The sequence below is a fragment of the Dermacentor variabilis genome, chromosome 7 (genome assembly GCF_050947875.1).
Source record: "Dermacentor variabilis isolate Ectoservices chromosome 7, ASM5094787v1, whole genome shotgun sequence".
NCBI lineage: Eukaryota > Metazoa > Arthropoda > Arachnida > Ixodida > Ixodidae > Dermacentor > Dermacentor variabilis.
Window position 1 is genome coordinate 53,260,711 of NC_134574.1, and position 27,857 is coordinate 53,288,567.

General features: G+C 47.1%; 1 protein-coding gene across 1 annotated transcript in view; it reads left to right on the forward strand.

Moving 5' to 3' along the window:
• Window positions 1-27,857, forward strand: part of LOC142587439 (organic cation transporter protein-like) — a 92,701-nt gene that overhangs the window by 17,094 nt on the left and 47,750 nt on the right. The window contains exons 4-5 of the mRNA XM_075698458.1: window positions 22,316-22,470; window positions 24,917-25,085. Of these exons, the coding sequence (XP_075554573.1) occupies window positions 22,316-22,470; window positions 24,917-25,085 (324 nt within the window). The remainder of the gene's footprint in view (window positions 1-22,315; window positions 22,471-24,916; window positions 25,086-27,857) is intronic.

A 27,857-nucleotide genomic window follows, 5' to 3' on the forward strand; every position in this document is an offset into this window, starting at 1 on the left:
GCATAACGTTAAATTCTAATAGGCCATCTGGAGTCACGAAAGCGGTCTTTTCCTTGTCGGCAGGGTCCCTAGGTATTTGCCAATACACCGATCTCAATTCAAGTGTTGAGAAGTAAGAAGCAGCGTGTAGGCAATCATGACGTCATCGATTCGCGGTTGTAGATACACATGCTTATTCCTTACTGCGTTTAGAAATCTATAATCCACGCAGAATCTCCAGGAGCCACCTTTCTCTCGGACCAGGATTACTGGGGCTGCCCATTGACTAGACGACTCTTGGACGACACCTTTGTTCATCATCTCCTTGACTTGCTCTGCAATAACTTCGCCCTCGCAAGATGACACTCGGTACGGCTTCTGGTGAATGGGGTGTGCTGAGCCGGTATCTATTCTGTGACGAGCGCGGGACCACGGTAAATGAAGGGGTGTATCTCCATGCGTGCAGTCGAATGAAGCCCCGTGCCTGGCAAGGACCTGTACTAGTGCTTTTCGTTCCGATGTACAGAGAGTTTTGCTGATCATGCCAAGCATTAACTCTTCAGAATGGCGATTATCGCAAGGAGAGCAAGCAGTAGAGACGTCCGCAGTTAGCGCCGCTATTGCTTCATTGAAGAGAGCGATCTTCATACCGCGAGGAAGGACATCGGGCGTGGCGGAACAGTTCAGCGCCCACAATGTGGCGACTCCTTTCGTCATGCGCACGACAGAGCAGGGATCACGTACATTTTTAGCACAGTTTATGCGGAGAGGCCTAGCTACAAGGTCAAAACAATCGCCGTCAAGAGTAGTTGCAGAAACACGAATGGGCGTCAGGCACCACGATGATGCAATCACTTGATCAAGAAAATCGATACCAAGAACAATATCGGGCGAAAAACGAGAAAGTACAAGGAATTCCGAAACAAACACTTTCCCAGCAAAGAAAACATTCACAGCACAAACACCAAGGGGATGAAGCCAGTCGCCGTCTACTCCACGAAAGGTAATACAGTCGTTGCAAGAAAACATAACTTTGTGGCCTATACGGTTTTTGAAAGCGAGGCTCATCACAGACACAGTCGCCCCAGTATCAACTAACGACATGGCCGGTATTACGTCAATCGACACATTCACTTTGTTTTAGAGCATCACAACAGGCAGAGGTATGTCTTGCAAAGAGCGTCCGGGGACCTCACCTCCATTGGCCGCGGATGCTAGTTTCCCGGCGGCAGTGAGGAAGAATGGCGCTGAGGGGACGGAGAGCGACGGAGACGGTTATTTGGCGGTGTCAAACTGCGCTCAGATGCGTCTGGTCTCGTGTGAGAAGTGGTCCATTGGAAGCAAATCGGTCGTCCGCAAGTCATATGAAGTACGGCTTCCGGGTGGCGAAAATCTCGATGGTGTCCTTCGTGATTGATGTCCTTGGCGGCAGTGCCGAGCTATATGGCCTGTGGAACCGCAGTTGTAGCACACGGGATGGTCGCGGTTCACAACATCTCCCTAGAAACGAATGCTAGGCTGCTGCGGGCGGCGAGAAAGTTTGTTGTCATGTGGATAACGTGTCTCTTCTGCTCGCTGAAATCTGTTATATCTGTCATAAGTCACGTCGTGGCAGTAGGGTCGGTGCTGTTATTGTCGTGGCCTGACAGAAGTCACAGGTCCTCGGGGGTAAAAACATGGCTCTTCTCGTTGTGGCCGAGCGTCATACGTAGGGCCTCTGTCGTAGAGACGTGGCTGCTGTCGGGGCGCGAGTTCATAATCCTCAGTGCCCGTCGCCGCCGGATACGGGGAGAAGGATGCCACGTTTGTGTCGAACCCTGGTGGTAGGCGGAAGCTATTAGTGCCTCGACGTGTCACTTGCGCGTACAGGCTGAGCTCTTCCCGAACTATTTGTCGGATCGTTGGTGCAAGAACGAGGGGTTGGTTGCTGTCTACGCTTGCAACTCTCGTCACATTGCCTAGCCTGCCAAACTTCGGCGTGATGCATCTCGTCTTCAGTTGCTCGAAAGGGCGACATTGCCGAATGATGTCGGTGATGGAAGCCGGGTTGTATTTTGCGATGAGGAAACTGTAAACATCTGTCTGCCGTAAGACATATACAGAAACTGAAACTTGACAGAGCAATCATATTCACAGACTCGTTAAGTCTTCTAAAAGCACTCATTTCTTTACAAAAGCATACGAATCCTGTCTTCAATGAACTCTGCTCACTCTTATGTAACATCAACTTATCACATCATCATCATCAGCCTGGCTACGCCCACTGCAGAGTAAAGGCCTCTCCCATACTTCGCCAACTACCCTGGTCATGTGCTAATTCTGGCCATGTGGTCCCTTCAAACTTCTTAATCTCATCCGCCCACCTAACGTTCTGCCGCCCCCTGCTACGCTTCCCTTCCCTTAGAATCCAGTCCGTAACCCTTAATGACTAACGGTTGTCTTCATTACCTCCTCATTACTTCTCCTCCCCATGCCCCCCCCCCCATTTCTTTTTCTTGATTTCAACTAAGATGTCATTAACTCGCGTGTGTTCCCTCACCCAATCTGCTCTTTTCTTATCCCTTAACGTTACATATATCATTCTTTCCATAGCAGCTCGTTGCGTCGTCCTTACTTGTCACATAGACATGTAGTAATATGCTCGGTTCCTGGCCATAGAGGAAACGAGGGAAATGTGCTTGCCGACAAGATGGCCAAATCAATAGCATCGCAGGGCATTCGTTCTGCTGCACTCCCTGCTACAGACATGAAGCCTTTCCTAAGAAACAAACTGTGAAGCCGCTGGCAACGCTTGTGGGACGCAGAAACGAGTAATAAGCTTAACCTAATTAAGCCCAAGTTAAGTGTCTGACACCCAACTACGAAAACACGAAGAACAGACGTCCTATTCACTAGACTAAAAATAGGACACACATTCGGCACTCATAACTTTCTCCGTACCGGCAACAAGCCTCCAACCTGTGGTACATGTGGCGAAAGCCTGACCGTTCTCCATCTCTTCCTGGAGTGCCGGAAAGCCGAAAGAGACAGAAGGAAACATTTTCCTTTTACATACCACCATTGTATTCCCCTGCATCCGGCTATGTTTCTTGGTGAAGAACCGCTTTTTAAGACCAAAGCAGTCGTCGCTTTCTTGAAAGATGTTGTGCTACATATTACAAGCCCATTCATTTCGTAGTGCATCCTCTTTCCAGAGTATATCGCTAGGATAGTTTTCTTTGTTTAGCACATGCCTCTGGGCCCTTGGGTTTCAAGGGCTCTATTGAGGCAGCAGTGCTCTAGACAATTTTAGCATCTCACGTATTTTATATATTGCATCATTCTTTCTCTATGCATTCTTATGTTCATAGTACACGTCAATAGTCATTCCCATAATTTTATTACTCGTAGATTTTATGGAATATACATCAACTATTTTAGGCCCCTTTACAACCACGGCACATTAAAGTCACAGATTCATCAGTCTACTGCGAACTCAATAACACTAGCATGGCGCTCTATGGCCATACCTGGCCCTTGCGCCATTAAACATCAAATATTCATTCATTCCTTTTAGGATGTGCCCGTTTTTGTTTTCCTCAGATATTCCAGAGTCCGCCATCCAACACGGTTTTATCACTGCCTCAATGTAGGCCGTGCATGTTTCGCCTGGCACTTGCGCGCGTTGCAGTAGCGTCTGTACTGCCCTTTTCTTTTTTGTTGAGGAGTCGCCCAATCGCTCTTTGATTTCCGAAAGAAATCTTTCCCATGTTGTGAACGTTTCCTCGTGATTGTCGAAGCACAACAACGCAGTATCCGTTACAAAGAACACGACGTTCGAAAGCTTAGAACCACTGTTCCACTTGTTGGCGGGACTCACCCGGTTGTAATTGATGAGCCATTCCTCGACGTCTTCGTCCGATCTTCCGGCGAAGGGACGCGCATCTCTCAGTTGTAGAAAGGAACTGGTCGGCGCAGCAGTTGAAATGGGCCGTTGTTCGTCTGCGTCGTGGGACACATTCAACTACGGTGGCTTCGGTGGGAGTCCAGCAAGGTGACGGCTCCGTTGAAGAACTTGTGTTTCAGCCTCCGTCTTTGGGTGCCGATTGCCGCGCACCTCCACCACAACTGTTACGAAGAGTTTTAATTATTGTCGGGTTTTACGTGCCAAAACTACTTTCTGATTATGAGGCACGCCGTAGTGGAGGGCTCCGGAAATTTCGACCACCTGGGATTCTTTAACGTGCACCTAAATCGAAGCACACGGGTGTTTTCGCATTTCGACGAAGAGTTGCGAAGAAATGGCTTTATTTACAAGAGATGGACGATGATTTTAGCGTGATCGTAGCGCAGTCCGGTCTCTCAAACTCTTCGTTCTCTTCGTCTTCTCTTCTTTCTTGTTGTACCTGCCTTTCGCATCCGTTACAATATATTATTTCTCTGTTCCAAAGCCAGTATAGTGCCAACTATGCTAAGTTTTTACAAGTTAAAGATTATCCTTTATGAAACGTTTATACACGTGTGTTTCAAGCTTGATTCACATCTCAAATATTGAAATATAGTCCTACAAAAGTAGATAAGTGTGTTTCAAGCTTGCAGAAATTTCCCGGCAGAAATTTCGCTTAATCAATTAATCGATGAAAAACCCTGCATCGAAAGCGATTAATGGATTAAACGCTAAAAATTTTGAATGATTAATCGGTAATCGAATAAAAAAAAATTTATCGACCATCCCTAAATCCGTCTCATTCTGGACTTCTCCGCACCCGACGTGGGTCCATTGCTGCCGCTTCCGTAATCCTATTCTGCCTAAACAAATTAAATCACAGGGAAGGCGGACATGACGTCAGGCAAACAAAGACAGCTGGGTGAGGTTCCTCTCCGGCATTAATTCATACACGCAGGAGGCAAAAGTGTGGAATGGCTTAAGAAAGCTAAAAAGGCAACAAATGCATCCGTTGCCTTTGGTGAACGACCAAGGGAATACCTTGCAAGACCAGGCAGAATCTCTTGGGGACCACTTTGAACGTGCGGCGAACTCAATCCACTATTCTCAATCCTTACTTAAATACAAAGAAATAGAAGAACTTAAGCCACTCGTACGTAAATGCAGACATGACGAAGCGTATCACCGGCCATTCAGTATTCCCCAGTTGAGAGCTGCCTTAATCTCATGCAAGAGCATTCCACAGGGACCTGACAGATTCATGTGTGACATGATAAAAAATTTACACATTGACATACAAGTTACACTACTCACACTTTTCAACACTATTTGGGCTGCCGGACACCTTCCACACACATGGAAAGAAGCGATTGTGGTTGCTGTTCTGAAGCAGGGTAAAGATCCTTCCTTGGCGGCAAGTTATCGTCCGATAGCTCTTATAGATCGCCTTTGTAAGCTTTTTGAAAAAAAAAAAGGATTAATCGCAGACCCACACATTTCCTTGAACTCAACAATATGCTCGATTCCTGTCAGTGTAGCTTCAGAGAAGGGCGGTCGACAACAGATCATCATGTGCGCATTGAAGGATATATCCGGGATGCAATTGCACATAAACAGTTTTATGCACAACATGTACAAACCCACGTTAATTCTGGAAATGCATCAATTCTAACTTCATCAGAAATATAACACTGTGTGACGATGATAATAATCCAATTGAAGATCATGACGTTGCGGAAGTTTTGAATTTATCATTCAGCTCAGTTTTCACCCACGAACCGGATAACGAATTACCCGATTTCCCTTACTTTAACTTTCCACCTATGCCGGGCTTCAGCTGCAAATCTGATGGTATTGTCAAAATAATCGACTCTTTGAAATTATTCGCCTCAGCTGGTGTTGACAGAATTAATACTAAAGTGTTAAAAAATACAACACATGCAACTAGCACCATATTGTCTCATATATTTCAGCAATCCCTTTCATCAACCATTATACCCCATGACTGGAAAATAGGCAATGTCATCCCGGTCCCCAAAAAAGGGCCTTCATCTTCTCGCCATAATTATCGACCAATATCTATCGCATGCATCACTTCTAAACTAATGGAACATATAATTTTCTCTCAAAATATAAAATTTATAGTGTCCGTCAACTTCTTCCACCCTAACCAGCATGGCTTTTTAAAAGGTTTGTCTTGCGAAATACAGCTAGCCCTCTTTATTAACGACCTTACCTCTAGCATTGACCTTAACATTCCTATTGACGCCCTTTCACTCGATTTTGAAAAGGCGTTTGACAAAGTTCCTCACAAACGACTATTCCTAAATCTTTCTTGTCTCAATCTTAACGAACATGTTTTTAATTGGATATGCAGCTTTCTCACTAATCTGCAGCAGTTTGTCTTTGCTAGTAAATGTTCATGTTCTTATTCCTCTGTTATATCTGGGGTACCTCATGGCACCGTCTTGGGCCCCCTTCTTTTTCCCATTTATATTAATGATTTGCCTGCTAACATATGTCCTAACATTCGCATATTCGCTGATGATTGCGTTATCTACGGGCCTATTGCTAACACCGCTGACATTTTGTTTCTTCACTCTGACATTCAGCACGTACTAACCTGATGTAATTCATGACTAATGTCCTTAAATGTGAAAAAAAACCTATCTCTGCTATCACTCCACCGACGTCACTCACAACCACCTTCAATATATATAATGGGGAATGCAGAAATCGCTTCAGTATCAACTTACAAGTATTTAGGCATCCTTTTGACACCTGATCTAAATTGGTTTTTCCATATATCACAGGTTACTAACGAGGCAAATCGCGTCCCTGGTTACTTTCGACGAACCCTGCGGCTAGCACCCCCATCAGTGAAATTCCTTGCTTACTTAACACTTATCCGTCCCAAATTAGAATATTCATGCGCGATCTGGGACCCTCATCAAAATAACCTTTCCATTACTATTCAATCTGTACAAGATCGCTCAGCTCGTTTCATTTTCTCCGCCTTTCCTATCATGTAAGTGTAACGGAACTAAAACGTAATGCTCATCTCACAACTTTAGCGAACAGCCGAAAAATTTCCAGACTGTGTCTGTTTCATAAATTCTTTTATCATCCATCTATGAACTCCATTATAAGCCCCGCCCATCGCATTTCCAATCGCACTAACACGGGAAGGCCGTCTACTCTCCCCCTGCCCGCACTTCTGCACATCTGTCATCATTTTTCGTCCATACAGCAAGGGACTGGAATGACCTGCCGAACGCCATCATTGATCAGATCGACTCATCGTCATTCACATCATCCATAGAAGGAATATACTGCTGAAATTCCACCCCCTCATGTAATACTCCTTCAGTGCGGCCTTTGAGGTACTAATAAATAAATAAATGTATCTGCAGGCTTGGAATGACGCCTGTCAACGGCAAAAGATGCTGAGAGCGAGTGGGGCTATACTAATCCAGGTACAACCAAATTAGGAAGGTCCACTAAGCTTCAACAAGACACTCCCTCACCAGAACAGGAATAGGCCTCCCTGGTGCAGTATTCGGCGACCCCCTCCAAAATGACTCACTCGATTACCCAATGGCCCTCAGTCTCCAGCAGCTCCAGAGCACCTGACAAAGGTGGGGGTCAGACCTGTAACGCAGCAGAGGGTGCTAAGAATCTCTTCGCCCCGACAGGCCGCAAAAGGAAACTGACCCTTGCAACGTTTAGCACCCGAACCCTCTCGAGTGAGGACTCTTTGACGAATTATCAGACATTGTTTGGGATATCATCGGCCTTAGTTAGATTAGAAACTGGTGAGGATTATACATTGCTGAATAACGGATATGTCCTCTGCTATAGAGGTCTCCTCGATAAGAAGGAATACGGGGTAGGATTCCTGATCTATAAGGACACAGCGGGCAACATTGGCGAATTGTACAGCATTATTAAGAGGGAAGCTGTAGTCGCAATCAAGCTTAATAAGAGGTATAAAGGTAGTACAAGCCTACGCTCCAACATCGAGTCACGATGATGACGAAGTAGATCAGCTTTATGAAGATGTTGAATTAGAGATGAGAAAAGTGCCAACTCAGTATACATAGTAATAGGAGACTTCAACGCAAAAGTGGGGAAAGGCAGGCTGGGGAACAAGCCTGCCTTTCCCTCTTGCCTCTTGCAATTACGCCGTCAATTCTAGGAATGCTAGAGGAGAGATGCTGGTTGAATTCGCAGAAAGGAATAAGCTTCGAATAATGAACACCTGTTTCAAGAAGCGTAGCAACAGAAAGTGGACCTGGAGAAGCCCTAATGGTAAAACGAGAAATGAAATTGACTTTAGACATTCTGCTGCTTCCAGCATAGTGCAGGATTCAGAAGCGATAGGTAGGGTAAGGTGCAGTGATCATAGGTTAATTTAGGGCTAGGATTAACCTCAATTTGAAGAGAGGAAGAGCGAAATTGGTCTAGAAGAAGCAGGTCAGCCTTGAGGCAGTAAGGGTAAAAGCAGACAAATTCAGGCTGGTATTTGCAAACAAATATGCAGCCTTAGACCAGAGAGATGATGATGACATATAGTGTCACGTGGTGGTTATGTTGAAGAACACAGTAGCAATACTGTGAACGACAAAACTAACTTTTATTGGGCGAGCCTGTGCCCACAGAACAGGCTACACATATAGCACAACGATAGCGGCGAACACGGTCGGCGATCGTCGAAAATCTGATCAGCGGGTCAAGCGCGTCGGCTTTTATAGATCGGTCGTCGAATGTTCCAGATTAACTGCTGGGACCCGCGTGTCTTCCACAAAGTTTTACACTGTTCGCGTCGCGCATAGATGCAATCAGATTACACAAGTTGCGGGAAAGACGGTGGACGGAACCATCGATAACATTCCAGAAACTTCTTTTACATGCAGGCGCGTCCTGCGCTGTGCGATAACATTTGTTAGGCGGCGAAACGTGGTCGCCCGATAAAGTACACCATGTCATTACCCCCCTCTTAAAAAGCATCGACTCGATGCTGCAAACAAACGAAAGTAATCAACAAGAAAACAACAAAAATAAGGAATTTCGTCAGCGTCCGTAAAAGGGTTTAAGGCGCACCACGTGGACAACTTCAGATCGTGCGCGGCGCCGTTGCGAATGCGAAATGCCGTCTGGCACGACCTCATAGTCCAGAGCGCCAATACGTCGGATCACCTTGTAGGGTCCGAAATAGCGTCGGAGTAGTTTCTCACTGAGTCCTCGTCGGCGTATCGGGGTCTATACCCAAACACGGTCGCCGGGCTGGTACTCGACGAAGAGTCGTTGGAGGCTGTAGTGTCGGCTGTCCGTCTTCTGCTGGTTCTTGACCCGCAGGCGGGCGAGCTGTCGGGCTTCTTCGGCGCGCTGGAGATAGGTAGCGACGTCAAGATTTTTCTCGTCAGTGACGTGCGGCAGCGTGGCGTCGAGCGTCGTCGTCGGGTTTCTGCCGTAAACCAGCTTGAATGGCGTGATCTGTGTTGTTTCTTGCACCGCTGTGTTGTAAGCGAATGTTACGTATGGCAGGACCGCATGCCACGTCTTGTGCTCGACGTCGACATACATTGCAAGCATGTCGGCGAGGGTCTTGTTCAGGGGCTCCGTGAGATCATTCGTCGACGGATGGTAGGCAGTTGTCCTCCTGTAACTTGTCTGGCTGTATTGCAGAATGTCTTGCATGCGTTCTGCTGTGAAAGCCGTCCCTCTGTCGGTGATGAGGACTTCTGGAGCACCATGTCGCAGCAGGATGTTTTCGACGAAAAATGTCGCCATTTCGGCTGCGCTGCCTTTCGGTAGAACTTCAGTTTCAGCGAAGCGGGCGAGATAGTCCGTCGCCACGACGATCCACTTATTTCCGCAAGTTGATGTCGGAAACGGTCCCAACAAGTCCATCCCGATCTGCTGAAAAGGTCGGCAAGAAGGCTTGATCGGCTGTAGTAATCCGGCTGGCCTTGTGGGTGGTGTCTTGCGTCGTTGACAGCCTCGGCATCTCTTGACGTGACGGGTACGTCGGCGGTTAGGCACGGCCAGTAGTACCTTTCTTGTATCCTCGATAGCGTCCGGGAGAAGCCGAGGTGCCCGGCGGTCGGATCGTCATGTCGGGTGCGCAGTACTTCTGGAGGCAACGCCGACGGAACAACAAGAAGGTAGTTGGCGCGGAATTGTGAGAAGTTCTTCTTCACGAGATTGTTTTGAAGCGTGAAGGAAGATAATCCGCGCTTAAGTGCCTGAAAACAACGTCGGTGTGCCCTTCCAAATATTCGACAATGCCTATTAGCTCCGGGTCTGCCCGTTGCTGTTGAGCGAAGGCTTCCGCACTTATCATTCCAAGGAAGGCGTCGTCATTCTTGTCATCTTGCGGCGGCGGGTCAGTGGGGGCGCGTGATAGGCAATCGGCATCGGAGTGTTTTCGTCCGGACTTGTAGGTTACAGTGATGTCGTATTCTTGTAGCCTGAGGCTCCACCGCGCCTTTCGTCCTGAAGGATCCTTTATATTCGCTAGCCAACACAACGCGTGATGGTCGCTGACGACTATGAATGGCCTGCCATTTAGATAAGGTCGAAATTTAGCTGTAGCCCAAACGATGGCGAGGGATTCCTTTTCGGTCGTAGAATAGTTGCCTTTCGCTTTTGACAGCGGCCGGCTAGCGTAAGCTATCACTTGCTCGACTCCGTTTCTCTGGACTAGAACGGCACCGAGGCCTAGGCTACTGGCGTCAGTATGGATTTCTGTATCGGCGTACTCGTCGAAGTGCGCAAGTATCGGCGGCGACTGCACCCGTCCTTTGAGTTCTTCAAATGCGTCGGCCTGCGGCGTTTCCCACGTGAACTCAACATCACATTTATTTAGACGTGTCAACGGCTCAGCGATGCGTGTAAAGTCCTTGACAAAGCGCCTGTAGTAGGCACACATGCCAAGGAATCTATGCACTGCCTTCTTGTCGACGGGTTGCGGGATCTGTGCGATGGCAGCTGTCTTTTGCAGGTCTGGACAGACACCCGATTTGCTGATAACGTAGCCTAGGAACAGAAGCTCATCGTAAGCGAAGCGGCATTTTTCCGGCTTCGGTGTGAGCCCCGATGGCTTGATGGCCTCTAGTACTGTCGCAAGCCGCCTGAGGTGATCGTCCAAATTTCTGGCGAAGACGACGACGTCATCCAAGTAAACGAGACAGCTCTGCCACTTCAATCCTGCTAAAACCGTGTGCATCACACGCTGGAACGTTGCAGGCGCCGAGCACAGTCCGAATGGCATAACGTTGAACTCGTAGAGGCCGTCTGGGGTGATGAAGGCAGTCTTTTAGCGATCTCTTTCGTCGACTTCTATTTGCCAATAGCCAGACTTGAGGTCCATCGACGAGAAGTATTTTAGCGTTGCAGAGACGATCCAATGCGTCGTCTATTCGTGGGAGGGGGTGTACGCCCTTCTTCGCGATCTTGTTCAGACGACGATAATCTACGCAGAAACGTAGGGTTCCGTCCTTTTTCTTCACCATGACGACAGGAGATGCCCACGGGCTTTTGGACAGCTGTGTGATGTCCTCGCGCAGCATTTCGTCGACTTGGTGCCTTATTGCCTCACGTTCTCGTGTAGAAACTCGATAAGGGCTCTGGCGGAGTGGTCGAGCACACTCTTCGGTTATTATGCGATGCTTTGCGACTGGCGTTTGTCGAATCCTTGATGACGTCGAAAAGCACTCTTTGTATTGTCGGAGTAAGCTTCTCAGCTGTTGCTTAATCATGAGGAGACTTGGATTTATGTCGAAGTCTGGTTCGGGAACTACGGTGGTCGGGGTACATGCGGCAGAATCCGAGAGGACAAACGCATTGCTTGTTTCCAGAATTTCCTTGATGTATGCGATCGTCGTGCCCTTGCTGATGTGCTTGAACTCCTGGCTGAAGTTTGTCAGCAACACTTTCGTGTTTCCTCCGTGCAGTCGAGCGATTCCTCTAGCGACGCAAATTTCACGGTCGAGTAGTATACGTTGGTCGCCTTCAATGACGCCTTCTACGTCAGCGGGTATTTCTGTGCCGACCGAAATAACACAGCTCGAGCGAGGCGGGATGCTCACTTGATCTTCGAGCACACTCAAGGCGTGGTGACTACGAGAGCTCTTCGGCGGTATCGCTTGATCTTCCGTCAGCGTTATCGATTTTGACTTCAGGTCTATGATTGCGCCGTGTTGGTTCAGAAAGACCATGCCGAGAATGACGTCTCGCGAACACTGTTGGACGATAACGGTAAGGGTAAGCCCGGTCATTAACGGTAATTTTTGACGTATAGATTCCAGTCGGCGTAACCGTAATGAGTTGTCCTCCAGCGGTTCAAATTTGAGGGCCTTCCCATGCAGTTTTAACTTTCTTCAACGGGGCGGCGATGTGTCCACTCATTACGGAGTAATCGGCCCCTGTGTCCACTAAGGCGGTAACTGCGTGGCCGTCGAGAAGCACGTCGAGTTCGGTGGTTCTTTGTCTGGCGTTGCTGTTAGGTCTCGGTGTCGGATCACGGCTGTGTCGTGTTGCACTGAAGCTGGAACGTCGCGTTGTCAGGTTGTATTTCGTCGTCGTATTCTTTGCTTCCAGACTTCGTCGGGACGGCGGCGTGTCGTTATGTCGTCGAGGTAGTTTCTTCGGTGTCTTCGTCGGCTGCGGAGGATCTTAGTCAGTTCGACAACCAGTAACCGCACCTCCATCGGTTGCTGCTTTTAGTTTTCCAGATACGGGTTCGCTGACCGGCCCAGGGCTGAGCCAGTGTCTGGTCGGCGCTGCAGTGACAGGTAGTGGCTTGGTGATGGCGAACGCGATGGTCGTCGACAGCTCCACTGAGTAGCGGCGAGGTAGTCGGCGATATCGCGAGGGCGTTCACCTTGCCGCGGGCGCGGAGCGTTGACGGCGAAACCGCGCAGTCCCATCTCCCGGTATGGACATCGTCGGTAGACGTGACCCGCTTCTCCGCAGTGGTAGGAGAGCGGGCGGTGGTCAGGAGCGCGCCAAACATCTGTCTTCCTCTGGTAGCTGCGCTGGGCGAGGGGTGGGCGTGCTGGCGGCGGCGGCGGCGGCGGTGGTCGTCGGAATTGCGGCCTTACAGGGCCCTGGCGCGGTCGCGGAGGAGGACCTTGACGGCGTGCGACGGCGGCATAGGTCAACGCTTCTGGCTGGGGTTGCGGTAATTGAGGTTGAAGCTCCGGAACTCCAAGCGACCGCTGAACCTCATCTTTGACGATGTCAGCGATCGAGGCCACTTCAGGCTGCGACGACGAGAAGATCCTCTGAAGCTCCTCTCGTAAGACTGCCCTGATAGCCTCGCGCAGGTCGTCGGAGGCCAGTCATTGAACGCCGGCACAGTTTGTTGAGTTGGTGCGGCGGTCGAATTGCCGGATTCGCATTTCGAGTGTCTTCTCGATGCTGGTGGCCTCACGAAGAAACTCGTCGACGGCCTTCGGTGGGCTTCGTACCATTCCGGCAAGAAGTTCCTCCTTCACACCACGCATTAGCAGGTGGACTTTCTTCTCCTCGGGCTTTCCAGGGTCGGCTTGGCGGAATAGACGTCTCATTTCCTCCGTGAAGATCGCGGTTGTCTCATTAGGTAGCTGCACCCGGGTTTGTAATAGCGCTTGAGCTCGTTCTCGGCGTACGACGCTTGCGAATGTCTGCAGGAAGGCGCTTCGGAACAGGTCCCAGGTCTTAAGGTGGCTTCTCGGTTCTCGAACCACGTCCTGGCGGCGTCCTCCAATGCAAAATAGACATGTCGCAGCGTGTCGTAGCTTTCCCAGCTGTTAAACGTAGCCACCCTCTCACACGTTTCCAGCCAGCTTTCCAAGTCCTCAAATGTGGAACCGCGGAATGTCGGTGGTTCCCTACGCTGCTGAAGAATTATTGGGGCCGCTGCGGCTGCCATTGGGGTGTCTTCTTGATCGTTTCTGGACGATCTTCTTGGACTGTCTTCTTGGTCGTATCTGGTAGAAGGCTGTGTTCCGGGGGCAGCTTCTGTAGCCGGCGGCTTGCTCGGTGTTCTTGGACGTGGTTGGTGTTGTCTTTGCGGTCTAGGCTTGGATTACGGCTTGTTGGGGGCGTCCGGTATATGAACGTAAAGCACCTCCACCAGATGTCACGTGGTGGTGACGTTGAAGAGCACAGCCGCAATACTTTGAACGACAAAACTAACTCATATTGGACGAACCTGTGCCCACAAAACCGGCTACACATTTAGCACAACGATAGCGGCGAACACGGTCGGCGATCGTCGAAAATCTGATCAGCGGGTCAAGCGCGTCGGCTTTTATAGATCGGTAGTCGAATGTTCCAGATTAACCGCTGGGATCCGCGTGTCTTCCACAAAGTTCTACACTGTTCACGTCGCGCATAGATGCAATCAGATTACACAAGTTGCGGTGAAAGACAGTGAACCGAACCATCGATAAAATTCCAGAAACTTCTTTTACAGGCAGGCGCGTCCTGCGCGGTGCGATAACGTTAGGCGGCGAACTGTGGTCGCCCGATAAAGTTAAGTACGCGTATCAATAGCTAACGAATGAAACCGTAACAAGATTGGCTTCAGAGGCAGCAATTGAAGCGGGAGGCGAGGCATCAAGGCAACCAGTAGACAAGGTCTCCCAAGTAACAAATGACCTAATAAAGAAACGACAAAAAATGAAAGTGTCGAACTGGAGAGATAAGAGAGAATTCGCGGAACTGTCAAAACTGATCAAGAAGGAGAAAATAAGTGATATTCGAAACTATACCGTGAGAAAGACTGAAGAAGCTGTAAAATATGGACGTAGCCTGAAATCAGTGAGAAAGAAACTTGGCACAGGACGAACCAAGATGTATGCACTAAAAGATAAGCAGGGTAATAGTATCAGCAATCTCGAAGATATAGTAAAAACAGTGGAAGAATTCCACACTGACCTGTACAGTACCCAGAAGAGTCAGGATATCTCAATTAGAAACAGTAATGAACAGGATACAGAAGCTCCTCCTAGTAGAGCGATGAGGTCAGAAGGGCCCTGCAAGACATGAAACGATTGAGCGGCAGGAGAAGATGGAATAAGAGTCGATTTACCCAAAGGTTGAGGACACATAATGGTTGGAAAACTGGCGGCTGTCTACACGAAGTGTCTATCGACTGTCAATGTCCCAAAAAACTGGGAAAATGCAAGCATTATACTAATCCACAATAAGGGCGACTTTAAACAACTGAAAAATTATAGGCCCATTAGCTTACTCCCAGTATTATATAACATATTTACCAAAGTTATCTCCAATAGAATAAGGGCAACATTGGACTTTAGTCAACCAAGGGAACAGGCACGCTTCAGGAAAGGATACTCTACAATGGGTCACATCCATGTCATTAATCAGGTTATCGAGAAATCCGCACATTGCAATACGCCTCTCTATGCGACTTTCATAGCACAGCATATCAAAAAGCATTTGATTCAACAGAGATACCGGCAGTCATAGCGGCATTACGTAATGAAGAAGTACAGAACGCTCACGTAAATACCTTGGAAAATATCTACAGAGGTCCTACAGCTACCTTAATTCTACACAAGAAAAGCAGGAAGATACCTATAAAGAAAGGCGTCAGACATGGAGACAACATCTCCAATGCTATTCACTGCGTGGTTGGAACAAGTATTCAAGCTATTAAACTATGAAGGCTTAGGAGTAAAGATCGACGGTGAATATCTCAGCAACCTTCGGTTTGCCGATGACATTGTTCTATTCAGCAACAATGCAGACGAGTTACACCAAATGATTGAGGACCTTAACAGATAGAGTGGATTGAAGATTAATGTGAAGAAGACAAAGACAATGACAAACAACCGGGCAAAGGAACAAGAGTTCAGGATCGCCAGTCGGCCTCTAAAGTCTGTGAAGGAGTACGTTTACCTAGGTCAATTAATCACGGGGAACCCTGATCATGAAAAGTAAGTTCACAGAAGAATAAGACTAGGTTGGATAGCATATGGCAGACATTGCCAGCTCCTGACTGGAAGCTTATCATTATCATTGAAAAGGAAGATGTACAATCAGTGCATTTTACCAGTGCTGACATATGGGGCAGATACTTGGAGACTGAGAAAGGAAATTGAGAACAAGTTAAGGACTGCGCAAAGACCGATGGAACGCAGATTGCTATGCATAGCGTTAAGAGACAGGAAGAGCGTTGTTTGGATGAGAGAGCAAACGGGTATAGACAATATTCGCATTGACATCAAGAGAAAAAAATGGAACTGGGCAGGTCATGTAATGCGCAGGTTAGATAACAGTTGGACCATTAAGGTTACCGAATGGGTACCAAGAGAAGGGAAAGGCAATCGAGGGCTACAGAAGACTAGGTGGAGCGATGATACTATTAAATTCGCGGGCGCTAGTTGGAATTGGTTGGTGCAATACAGGGGTAATTGGAGATTGCAGGGAGAGGCCTTCGTCCTGCAGTGTAAATAAGACAGGCTGATGATCATGGTGATGATCATCATGATGGGTTTTTCCTATCAATATTCCTCGGTATGGAGACGCTACGGAATCTTGCGAGAATTGTCGGGAATGGGCATCTGTGGAATTAGGCTGAACATAATTGAAAGGTATTTCTTCAATCGTATCTTCCGCGTGAAAATCGGCAACGTATTGTCGCGACCTTTCGCACAAGAAACTGGTGTACGCCAGGGAGGCGTGCTTTGTTTTAAACTCTTTATCGTGAAGATGAACGCTCTTCGTGCTTCACTATCACCTCCCGTTTTCTATTCCGTCAACGTGGACGACTTTTAATTGGCGTCAACTCCTGTAAACTCGCAGTACGCGAGAGACAGGTAAAGCAGGGCTTGAACAAAGTGTCCACGTGGACAGACAAAAACGGATTTAAAATCAACCTCCCAAAAGTTCTTGTGTTTTCTTACACGAAAAAAAAAGCCTGGTTCCAGATCCTTGTGTTCAACTTTGTGGACAACAAATACCTATCAACAAAGAACATAAATTTCTAGGTATTATACTTGACTCCAGGTTTACATTCATTCCACGCTTAAATATCTTAAGGAAGAATGGCTAAGGACAATGAACTTACTTAAAATTCTATTCCACACAACATGCGGTAGCGATAGGAAGTGTCTGATGAATCTTTATATGAGCCTAATTCGATCACTATTGGATTATGGTGCCGTCGTGTATAACTCTGCCGCTCCAGGCGTGCTAAATATGCTAGATACTGTCCACCATATAGGTATCCGCGTAGGCTCTAGCGCTTTCAGGACAAGCCTTATTGAAAGCTTATATGCAGAATCAAATGAATGGTCACTCCTTCTGCAGAGAACTTACATCAGCCTCACATATTTTCTAAAGTACACTCTAATCATGAACATCGATGTTCTAATACCATTAATGATATGACGTGTGCTAGACTTTTCCGTAATCGTCCCTCTGTAAGGCAGCCTTTCTCGCTGCGTCTGAAAGAGCTTAGCGATGAAATGCATGTCCCACTCCTCGAGCTTTGCCTAATGCATCCAACCAAGTTGTTACCATCTTGGGAGTGATAAGTGGTAGAATGTGACATATCCTTTCTAGAAGTTACAAAGCACGCACTCCAGCTCAAGCACTCCTGCACTGAGTTCTACGCAGACGCTTCGAAGTCAAATGCCGGGGTGTCCTATGCAACCATCGGCCCAGCCTTCCCAGAATCCGATGTAATACATCCGGAAACAAGTATCTTTACGGCCGAGGCCGACGCACCATTGTCAGCTGTGAAGCATATAAGAATATCAAAACTTCAAAAAGCAGCTACATGTACAGACTCCGTAAGCATTGTGAATGCCTTGATGTCACTCTATACGCACAAAAATTCAGTATTTAATGAACTCTATTCCATCTTGTGTAAAGCGTACATATCTAACCAGCATATCATTATGCTGGGTGCCTGGCCATAGGGGTATCGAGGGTAACGTTCTTGCGGACGAGGTGGCCACGTCAATCGCATCGCAAGCTGTTAACCCTACCGCTGATGTCTCTGTCACAGATCTGAGGCCTTCCTTACGAAAGAAACTGCGAAACCACTGGCAATGCATTTTGGACGCGAAAACAAATAATAAGCTCCTCGTAATAAAGCTACAGTTAGGATTCTGGCCCTCTGCAACAAAATCACGCCGAACAGATGTCCTATTCTGTCGTCTCAGAATAGGACACACATTTGGCACCCATAATTTTCTACTCATGGGAAATGACCCTCCAAGCTACGGTAGATGCGGGGAGAGGCTGACCGTCCTCCACGTCCTCCTGGCGTATCAGGAAGCCGAATCTGAGACAAAGAAACATTTTCCCCTAGCATACCAGCAGCAGATTCCTCTTCATTCTGTAATGTTTCGCGGTCCAGAACCGCTTTTTAATACAAACACAGTGCTAGGTTTCCTCAGAGATGTGGTCTTACATGTTATTAGCTCAATACATTCGTAGCGCTTCCTCTCTTGAGAGGATGCCGCTGTGATAGTCGTACTGTATAGCACATGCCTCCATGCCCTTGTGTTTCAAAGGCTCTCGTGAGTCAGTTGTGCTGTAGCCAGTTTTTTGCATCTGACATGTTCGGTATATCGTCATTTTTTCGCAATGCAGTGTGAGGCTCATACTACTCGTCATTAGTCATCGCGATAATCTTATTGCACGTAGGTTTTACGCATTTTTACGCATTTTTACGCACAATTTTTAGGCCCCTTTACAGCCACATCTCATCAACTTCACAGAACTCGCCATACCACCGCGAAATTACTGACACGGTCATGGCGCTCTTTGGCCATACGTGGGCCTATGCACCATAAAACAGCACACATTCATTCATTCATTTGTTTGTCTGTACACTGTTGTACACTGTTGCACACCATTCATTGTAAAAACGAATTCCTAGCAAACAGTCACCCCACGCACAATGTTTTATTCTGTTTATGTAGACGATGTGCAGATAGCGTTGAAATCATGTGATATTGCTTTCTGCAAACGAAAACTGCAGCTTAGAATAAACAGATTGTCCAAATGGGCAGATAAAAATGGTGTTAAACTCCCAGAAGAGCACTTGCGTAAGGTTTTCGAACAAGGGAGGCGTCACACCAGTCCCAAATATTGAAATCAATAAAGATGAGCTCTCTGTGAGCAGCGAACACGAATTTCTAGGAATCATTTTGGATTCTAAAGTGACGTGTATTTCTCATCTTAAGCATCGAGGACAAAATGCCTGAAAACAATGAAACTTCTAAACCTTCTGTCGGGCACATGAAGCTCTGATCAAAAATGTATCCTAAACTTGTATAACAGCCTTGTCCGCTCATGCCCTGAATACAGAGCTGTAATTTATTATTCCGCAACGCCAAGTGCATTCAAAGTCCTATACCCCGTTCTCCATGTAGATATCCGCCTCGAGACCGGTGCTTTCAGAGCAAGTCCTATCCAGAGCCTCTATGCAGATTCCAATCAGTGGTCACTTCATCTGCAGCGGTCATATACCAGTTTTACATAGTTTCTGGAAGTATACGCGTACATTGAACATCCTTCTTATTCAGCGATAAACGATTTGACCGCTGCCACACTCTTACAAAACTGACCTGCAGCGAGAAAGCCGCCCTCTTTGCGTATAAGGAACCTTAGTGAGGAAATGGATTTTCCAGTGCTTGCACATTCTCTTATGGGTACACAGCGAAATTGTTACCGCCGTGGCAGTGGCAACTCATAGAGTGTCACACAGGTGTCACAAACCCTTTGTAGAGGTCAGTAAACATGCGCCAGAGGCATATATTAGAATGCATTTTCCGGAACATCAGTCCAAGTAATCGTGAACAGAGTTTTACACAGACGCTTCGAAGTCACTTGCTGCGGTGTCTTATGCAGCTGTCGGTCCATCCCTCTCGGAATCCCCGGTGTACTGTGCCTGGAAATAAGTTTCTTCACAGCCGAGGCCTATGCACTATTGTCGGCTGTGAATCGTATAAGGAAATCAGAACTTCAAAAAGCAATCATATTTCAGACTTCCGAAGCATCGTGAAAGCCTTGATGGCATTCTGTAAACGCTTAGATGCTGTACTCATTGAGTTCTATAGTCGGATACAACTTAAGTCTGCAGTGAACCCCGCCCACGCCCTCATAACGACCAGTCACTGTTCCTCCCCGAGGCTGCAAATAGTTCCTACTTCAAACTTTCTAAATAAGGCAATAACCACAATAATGAATTACAAGCGCGTAATTTTACAAGCTTTCACTTGTCTATTATAGTGCAACGGTAAATGCCTAATTCTTCATTGAAGTGAAATAAAATGCTTGCTCCGCTGCAACTATTTGCTGTCGAGTTTCACTTCACTTGGCATTGAAGTTTCATGAGTGAAAGGGGCTCAGAAGTGAAATGAATTCCACCACGGACTTTTGAAGAGTGTAATGCTCAGAATCCCACACTCTGTGCAATTATGTTGCACCCCTTATCGCTTCTGCCGATGAAAAGACTCAAGAACAGCAGACGCTCCGGAGGTATCAAGTATGACGCCATTTTGTAAACATCGCATGACGACGACTTGGTTTCCTTCTGTGATTGGCTAGTAACACAACGCCGCGCGGTCCATGTGGCTTGGCTGCCAACTGCTCTTTTTTTAAGTTGTATTCTACTATAGTCTGTTCTGTGCAGAGCGTGAATGTCTAACAGGGATCTCAATATATCCTGGGTACCTGGCCATAGAGGCATCGAGGGTAATCTGATAGCAGACCAATTGACCACACACACCAATTACATCGCAAGCTATTAATCCTACCTCTGCTATCCCTGCCACAGATCTGAAGTCTTTCTTGCGAAAGAAACTGCAAACCCACTGGCCGTGCTTGTGGGACGCTGAGACAAATAATCAGGTTCACATGATTAAGTCACAGTTAGGGTACTGGCCCTCCTCAACGAAAACACGACGAACTGGTGCCCTATTTTTTCGTCCCAGAATACCACACATACATGATACCCACAGTTTTTTTTTTTTTGCTGACTAATAATGAACCTCCAACTTGCGGCAGATGTGGTCAGAGGCTGACTGTGCTGCACGTCCTTTTGCAGTGTCGGGAAGCAGGAGCTGATGGGAAGAAATACTTTCGTGTAGCATACCGCCACGACATCCCTCTTCATTGCGCATTGTTTCTTGGCCTAGAAACGCTTTTTGACACTGGACCTGTCCTAGGTTTCTTGAACGTGTCTTACATGTTATTAGCCCCATAACTTCACAGCCTCACGACTTTCCGGAAGATGCCGCTGTGAGTTTTGTAAAGCACATGCCTTCAGACGTTTACACTTCAAGGGCTCTGTTAAGGGAGTAGTGCTTCTTGCAAATGTTTACCTCTGACGCAAATACGTGCACCATAGCCATGGTGCACGTATTTACCAGTTGGCATAATTTTATTAAATATAGGTTTTATGCACTTGTCTTTAGGCTCCCTTTACAGCAACGTAACATCTCTCGTAACTCATAGCTACACTGCCAATTCAATGACCTGTCCGTGCGCTCATTGGTCGTACTTGGCCCTTGCGCCGCAACACACCACATTCGTCATCATCACGCCGTTTACATGGTGGTCAAATGATCACTTGATGCCCACTCGCGGCTCGACCACCCAGAAAGAGGATAGGAAGCGTGCACCTAAGACGGGCATAAAGGCTCCCAGCCTAGGTGATAACGTGCTGCTCGCGTGCGGCGGGACTGTGCGAGTGGGGTTGATCACGTTCTGCCGGTGCGGCGTGTGGCGAGACACTGACTGGTGTTACCGTACAGGGCCCTCTACGGCCTTTATATGCACATAGTTTTGTATACTGTTGCCATATACATACACAGGGACGTTAATGTTCAGGGATGCCAGCGTACCAAGCGGAGCACGCTGAGGGGCAAGGTGGTTACGTGGCGTGACGTCACGGCACTCGCCCATTCACTCTCCTTCTACATCCGCGCCCCACAAACTGCAGAGAAGTTCACCTTCCTGGTGGCGAGGAGGTACGGTTGACAAAAGGTCAAGCTCTCTCCAAAATGTTGGCCCAAAAGTACTTTGCACAACTGGTCAAGCCCTCTGCTTGGCATATATCGAAGAAAGTTACTCGATTCTTCAGAGGTCGTGTCCGTTGGTGCGTTAATGTGGTGTTTTTATTGGCTTAAACGAACGGGGACGCTATCCTCATTGTGCAGATGCCCTGTGCGAAGTTACCATGGCTCAAACCGAGAAGGGGTTGAAGCGCTGGCGCACTGTGCTTTCTTAGAATCTTCTTCGGCATTGGTGTGACCAGCTATAGTAAACTTAATCAGCGTTGACAAAATGTAGCGAGGTCAAGTAAACATTACTTTTTTTGTAACTGTTGCTGCTTTGGCATTTGCTAATTAAATGATTTGTCAATTTGTGCAGGTTCGGCCGCAGAAATACCATACTGGGCGGAATAGTGCTCTCAGTGGCAGCGAGTACGATGACGGCCTTCTCGACATCGGTCACCATGTACTACATCTCGCGGTTCATTGTGGCCCTGGGAATCTCCGGATACGCGGACGTCATTTACACTCTGAGTGAGACATGTGCACATTCATTGTTGCACTTCAGGCAGCAAGTATGTTGTAATGTCTGTAACATTAGTGCCTCTTTGATGTTCCCTATGGGCCCGAAATTATGATTTTACTACAGTACAGTAAAGCTCCCCGTATAGAAGAAAAGATGGAGTAGCGTTTTTCAATACGGACGGCAGAAGACCACCGTATACAGCGAATCCATATTAAGCCGACAATCGACCAGCTGGCCGAGATTCCCACCAGCTACTGAATCTGACCACGTGCACTAAATCTAGGCCAGTACGGCACCAACACGCGACGTTAGCGCCCGCGATCTGTGTATCGGTAGACAGTGCCGCTCTTAAATCAAGCAGTGGTACTTCGCAGACCACTCTGACAGCACGACTAACAAGCGATTGTTATCGCAGTTTAACCGCGTTGCTTACTGACTACGCCGACAAAAACAAACTCCCCATTGTCAATGTCCGAGAGACTGGTGCGTGAGCGAGAACTTCCCGATAAACAATGTACTCTGAATGCCAGCACCTCGCATGGAATTTAGTAGGACTCTGGGTAAGTGAAATCAGGATTTTAATGCTCGTTGTAGAAACTATTAGCTTACTTGTCAGCTGTCGCATCATGCTCCGTCGCGCAATGTCGTTCAGTGAAAGGCAACCGCGGCTGTATTAGCGTATCTGCCGCTACTCCCTCTAGGAGTACAGCAATCGTAGCGCACATTACGTCTTCTGGCTTTAACGGAGGTCATGATGATTTCAAATACACTATTTCTTTCTTACATTGGAGAGAGCGTGCGCAAAGTACAGCGCCTGCGGTGTCAGCAACGTTGCGTCAGCCTTGTCGAATTCGGCCAGTTGCATCTCACCGAATTCAGTGTTGCTCGGTTAACACGTTTATTTGCGACGAAGTCTTCTTTGGGTTTTCTTCTATAGGTAAACAAGCGTCAGCAACCGCTAGGGCACAACATTCGAGGAGCGGGTCGCGGTGAACGACTTCAGTACACATGATTGTACGATAGTCGCCAGACTTTGTATGGTCCATGACTAGACTAAAAAATGTTAGTTTTAAGAGTGTTTCATAAATACATTGATTTCACCACATCGCAGTTTGTTCATCTGATGGAAAAGAACACGGTGGGTTGAAGAGTTGCATTGCGAAAAGGGAGTGACATGATGCGATAGGACAGTGCGCCGACACGTGCTCATGCGAGTGGTTCAGCATCGTAACTTCACCGGGCAGCACGTATTCAGCTCTTTTCCCCTGACGTAGAAGCGGACTGCGTTTTTCAGCGGAAGGGCTCATTCTGGTCAGCCAACGAACACAAAAATATTGCGAAAAGTCTGAGAACCTTGTGCAGAACGAAATAACGAGACTGTCTAGGAAGCGTCACTCAAAAATCCGATTGGCCTGTCGCATCGTGTCCCTTTTATCGTGTTGTGCTGTATTCCCCAGCCCTGAATTTCGGAGTCCTTCGTCGCTTTTATTTTCGACTTTTGTTCGTAACCTAAATTTCAAGAGAGCGAACAAGGCAAAAAAATTTGTTACCACAGCGCTGACGAATGACAGAGCGCACAAACTACAAAAAAAGCACGTTTTGTTTGTTTCTTTCTTGCTTTGTATGCGATATTGTTTTTATGTCTGCACCCTCGGCAACTAGTGGGAATGTTAACACCTTCAGTTTTCTGTTTGTCCAGAGAATTCGTTTTATGAGTTCTCTTCTATACGCTAATTCCGCGCCGTGCTCGAACTCCGTTAAGGATTTTGCATAGATAAGCACAAATCAAAAGGCATGCCAAGATATTGCCTAGACATTTAGAGTATTCCAGGCACTATGGGCAAGCAAGGAGAACATTTCAGTGTGGGAATAAATTTTCTACAAGAGGACAGACATGTGTCTGTCAAGGCGACGTCCCCTAAGGAAGCTAGATCAAGAGGAGTAGAATTTATTGTTATGCGCATTTTGAACGTGAAGGGTCTTCGAGAATTGAGTTGCTTATATCTGTAGTAGTTTGTGTTGCTTTGTCCCTCTCGTGTTTATTGTAGGCCAGCAGTTATGTTCGAATGTGAACATACCCGATTTAATTACAATTTCTTTGCCTCTCCGCGCATGAATCACATTCCCCTTTTCCCATAGCGTCACTATTCTTTCTCGCTTCTTAGTCTACAAGAAATCGTGCCTTCCCCCTTTTGCCTGGCTGTTGTCTTTTCCCACAGCTTAAATACGTTTTCTGACGCCTTCTGGAAAGAAAATAACATGTTTACGATAAACTCCATTGCGCAAGAACTTCTTATTTTGTTAACCACGCAAAGAAACGACAGTCAACAAGCAGTTCATCAGCACGACCATTGGTTCCCGAACTTCTCGCCGAAATCTCTTGTATCACAACGCGGCATTCGGAAAGCGACTCCTTCGACCAACTTCCGTACACTTCTGTTGCCGGTTGCCAAGTCATGGAGACGGTGTCGCCGCGCTACCGCTACATGCCGACAATGACCATGGGCAATGGCTGGACGACGGGCATGCTGCTGTTGCCGTGGCTACACTACTTGACGCGGGACTGGCGTGCCACCCAGCTATACGCAGCGCTACCACTGGCGCCGCTGTTCGTGCTCGGCTGGTAGGTACGCACTGTTAATATGCCATTATCATGTTTAGGCTTCTTTATTATTAGGCAATATTTAATTATCTGCTTGATTATAATTTCAAATCTTCATTTTATTCATATTGCTACTATAATATACGACACTGCATACGTCTTTGACCCTAAGTTGTTTCGTCCGTGGCACTGTAGCCAAGGCTAAGTTACCGCTGCCTTATTTCCTTCAAAACGCGACAAAGATATGCGCATTAATAGGCCGTTTTCCTGCTATATAAGATGGCACTTGAAAGAACCGCTGCGGATCGCCTTCTACTGACCGTCGTTATAAAGTTGTTGCTTGTTTTTGAAGAATCCTCTTCTGTCACTTGCTCAAATTTCTAATCTGCGGGACAGGAACTGCAGCATGGACGGAACACAGAGAAAGTAAGGCTTCTTTTATTTGTAAGAGAAATGCCTTATACAGTCGAACTTCGACATAACGAAGTTGTATTCGTAGAGAAAAACTTCATCAGAACGGAAATTTCGTCAATTCGAGGTTTTAACGTTTCACCAACAATCACAACTTCACAGGTTCCCTGAGCATCCCGGGTGTAAAATATTTTGTTAGTAAGCACTTATAAACAAATCGCAAGAAGGTTGGGCCACAATAGCTCGGTTATGAGCGCCACCGCGTGCGTTGCGGATCGCACCCAGACCAAAGCATCGATGTGGCTCATGGCATCCGAGGTTTGAGTGTGTTGCGTGGCGCGGCGCCGTAAATATTGGAGGCCATAGCTGACCGCGCTTAGTTCCCGCAGCCAGCGCCCACAAACTAAGAACAGAATGTAAAAAGATACAGATATTGGTCCTGAGACAAAGAAAAGTCAGTTTCGCCACTAAGGTGGAGCATTGATGGCGATAGAAGAGAGACTACACGAAGTAAGGTTCGTAGTTTTATCGGTGTCAGGCGCGCTCAGGCATAGATTAGCAGACTTTCCTCGACGACCACGAATTCGCAGTCACAGCGCGAGCGAGCGCTTCCTACGGTGCCTCGGAAAGTTGAGATTACACGACTGCCAACGCTAGACGCGAGGGAACAACAAAATGCGCGCGAAGGCACCATGCATTTCAGCTTGCCGCGAAGAGATTACCTGCGTCTGGCGCGTGACCTCCTCCTCCCCCCACTTTTCTTCTCGCTCGTGCTTGATCACGTTACCGCGCATTCACTCCCTTCCCATCCCTGTTGCTCAAAAGGAATCGTCAGCCCTCGTGTTTCTCCGAGCTATTTACCCACGCGACAAATGACGCACCGGTGTTTCTTGCCTAACCAATCCCGGCGCCCGTGCTTAGACAGCGGCTTTTCCGCTCGAAATTTTCATGTAGAAGGACGCTTTAAATAACCTTTGCCTCGGCCCGCATGGTATTTTGCTAGATTTACTAGCCATACCGGTTCGAAGTAGATGATTGAAATGAGCGAAAGCTTCGTTAAATCGAATCTCTGTCACTAAGTTACTTTGTTATATTGCGAAAAATAAACACGCGGGTTTCAATGGAACTAAAATCGGAAAATGAAAATAGTTCGTTAGATCGCGAATGTCGGTAAATCTAGGTTCGTTATGTCGAGGTTTAACTGTATAGAATACCGAAAATGCCGTGTAAATCTAATCACTAGAACATACAAAAGGAAAAAGAACGAAGAGAAGACAACCTGATTCACACTGTGATATTGATTGTGGAGCAAACATAAGTGAATTGTTTTGTCTTATTACTAGGGAGGAATGCATGGCGCATTCCTCACCCTTTCCCGTCTTGCTATAAAAAGTCTTGATGATGATTTACATTACGACATATCCCTGTTTTAATAAGCCAGCGTTATTCTAAACATCGGCCTCGCAGCCACAATTTTGCCAGTGCGCTGATAACTGTAGCCGCTAGGTGCCCAAGTACGCCTCTCACTCCAGACCCATTATTTCTACATTTAATTTATTCAGTCTCCTCAAACTCGGAGCGTCGCTTATTTGGAACCTTTTAATGCCATACGCCGCAATTTTATTGAAGTTTTTCCTGGAGCAAATATGTTTAAGCTTTCTCCACGCCAGCAAAATGCCTTTTGCAGATTCTCAGCTGTTTTTCGATGGTACTTAGTGTATTATTCCATCTCCTGAGCGAGCTGGATGCAAGCACACTCAGCGATGCATGCAGGGTCGGGTTATGGTCTTCTTTGTGAGTCCTCCATTTGCAATTATATTTGCTGCTGTCATCACTCTGTATTTTTATGTTTCTCCGACTTGCAGCATCCTGTAAAATTCTCACGATTCTAAGGGTATTTAACTGAATAAAGGAAAGTGAATAAATTGTTCTAAGGAACGAAGCAACGCTCGACGAATCAGTGCACGCGGTTCCCTTAGGACGGGAACTATGGGAAACTACTTTGTTGTACAAAACTTCAGCTTGATCTGCCAACCTGGTTAATTAGTAGCGGCCATATTCGATAACAAAGCACACAAGGCAACCTAATCCCTGCTTTCAAATTTAGCTTCTACTGCAAATTAATCTGACAGTTACTGTGCTATTTCTTTAACTAACGTAAATGTAATAATTGCGCCGTATTGATCGTAAAGCACATTGGCAGTGCAAGAAGGCAAGCGAGGGTTATGCGAAACGTTTGTTGTGCTTAACCTTGTCGGTATGCGGGGGGATGCCAATGGCGCATTGCTTCGGCACACCGAGCCTCGCGGTGGACGCACGCCTGGCCATCAACCTCGGTCCAGTACAAGCTCGAGGAAACAATACAGGACAAGCACGTGTACA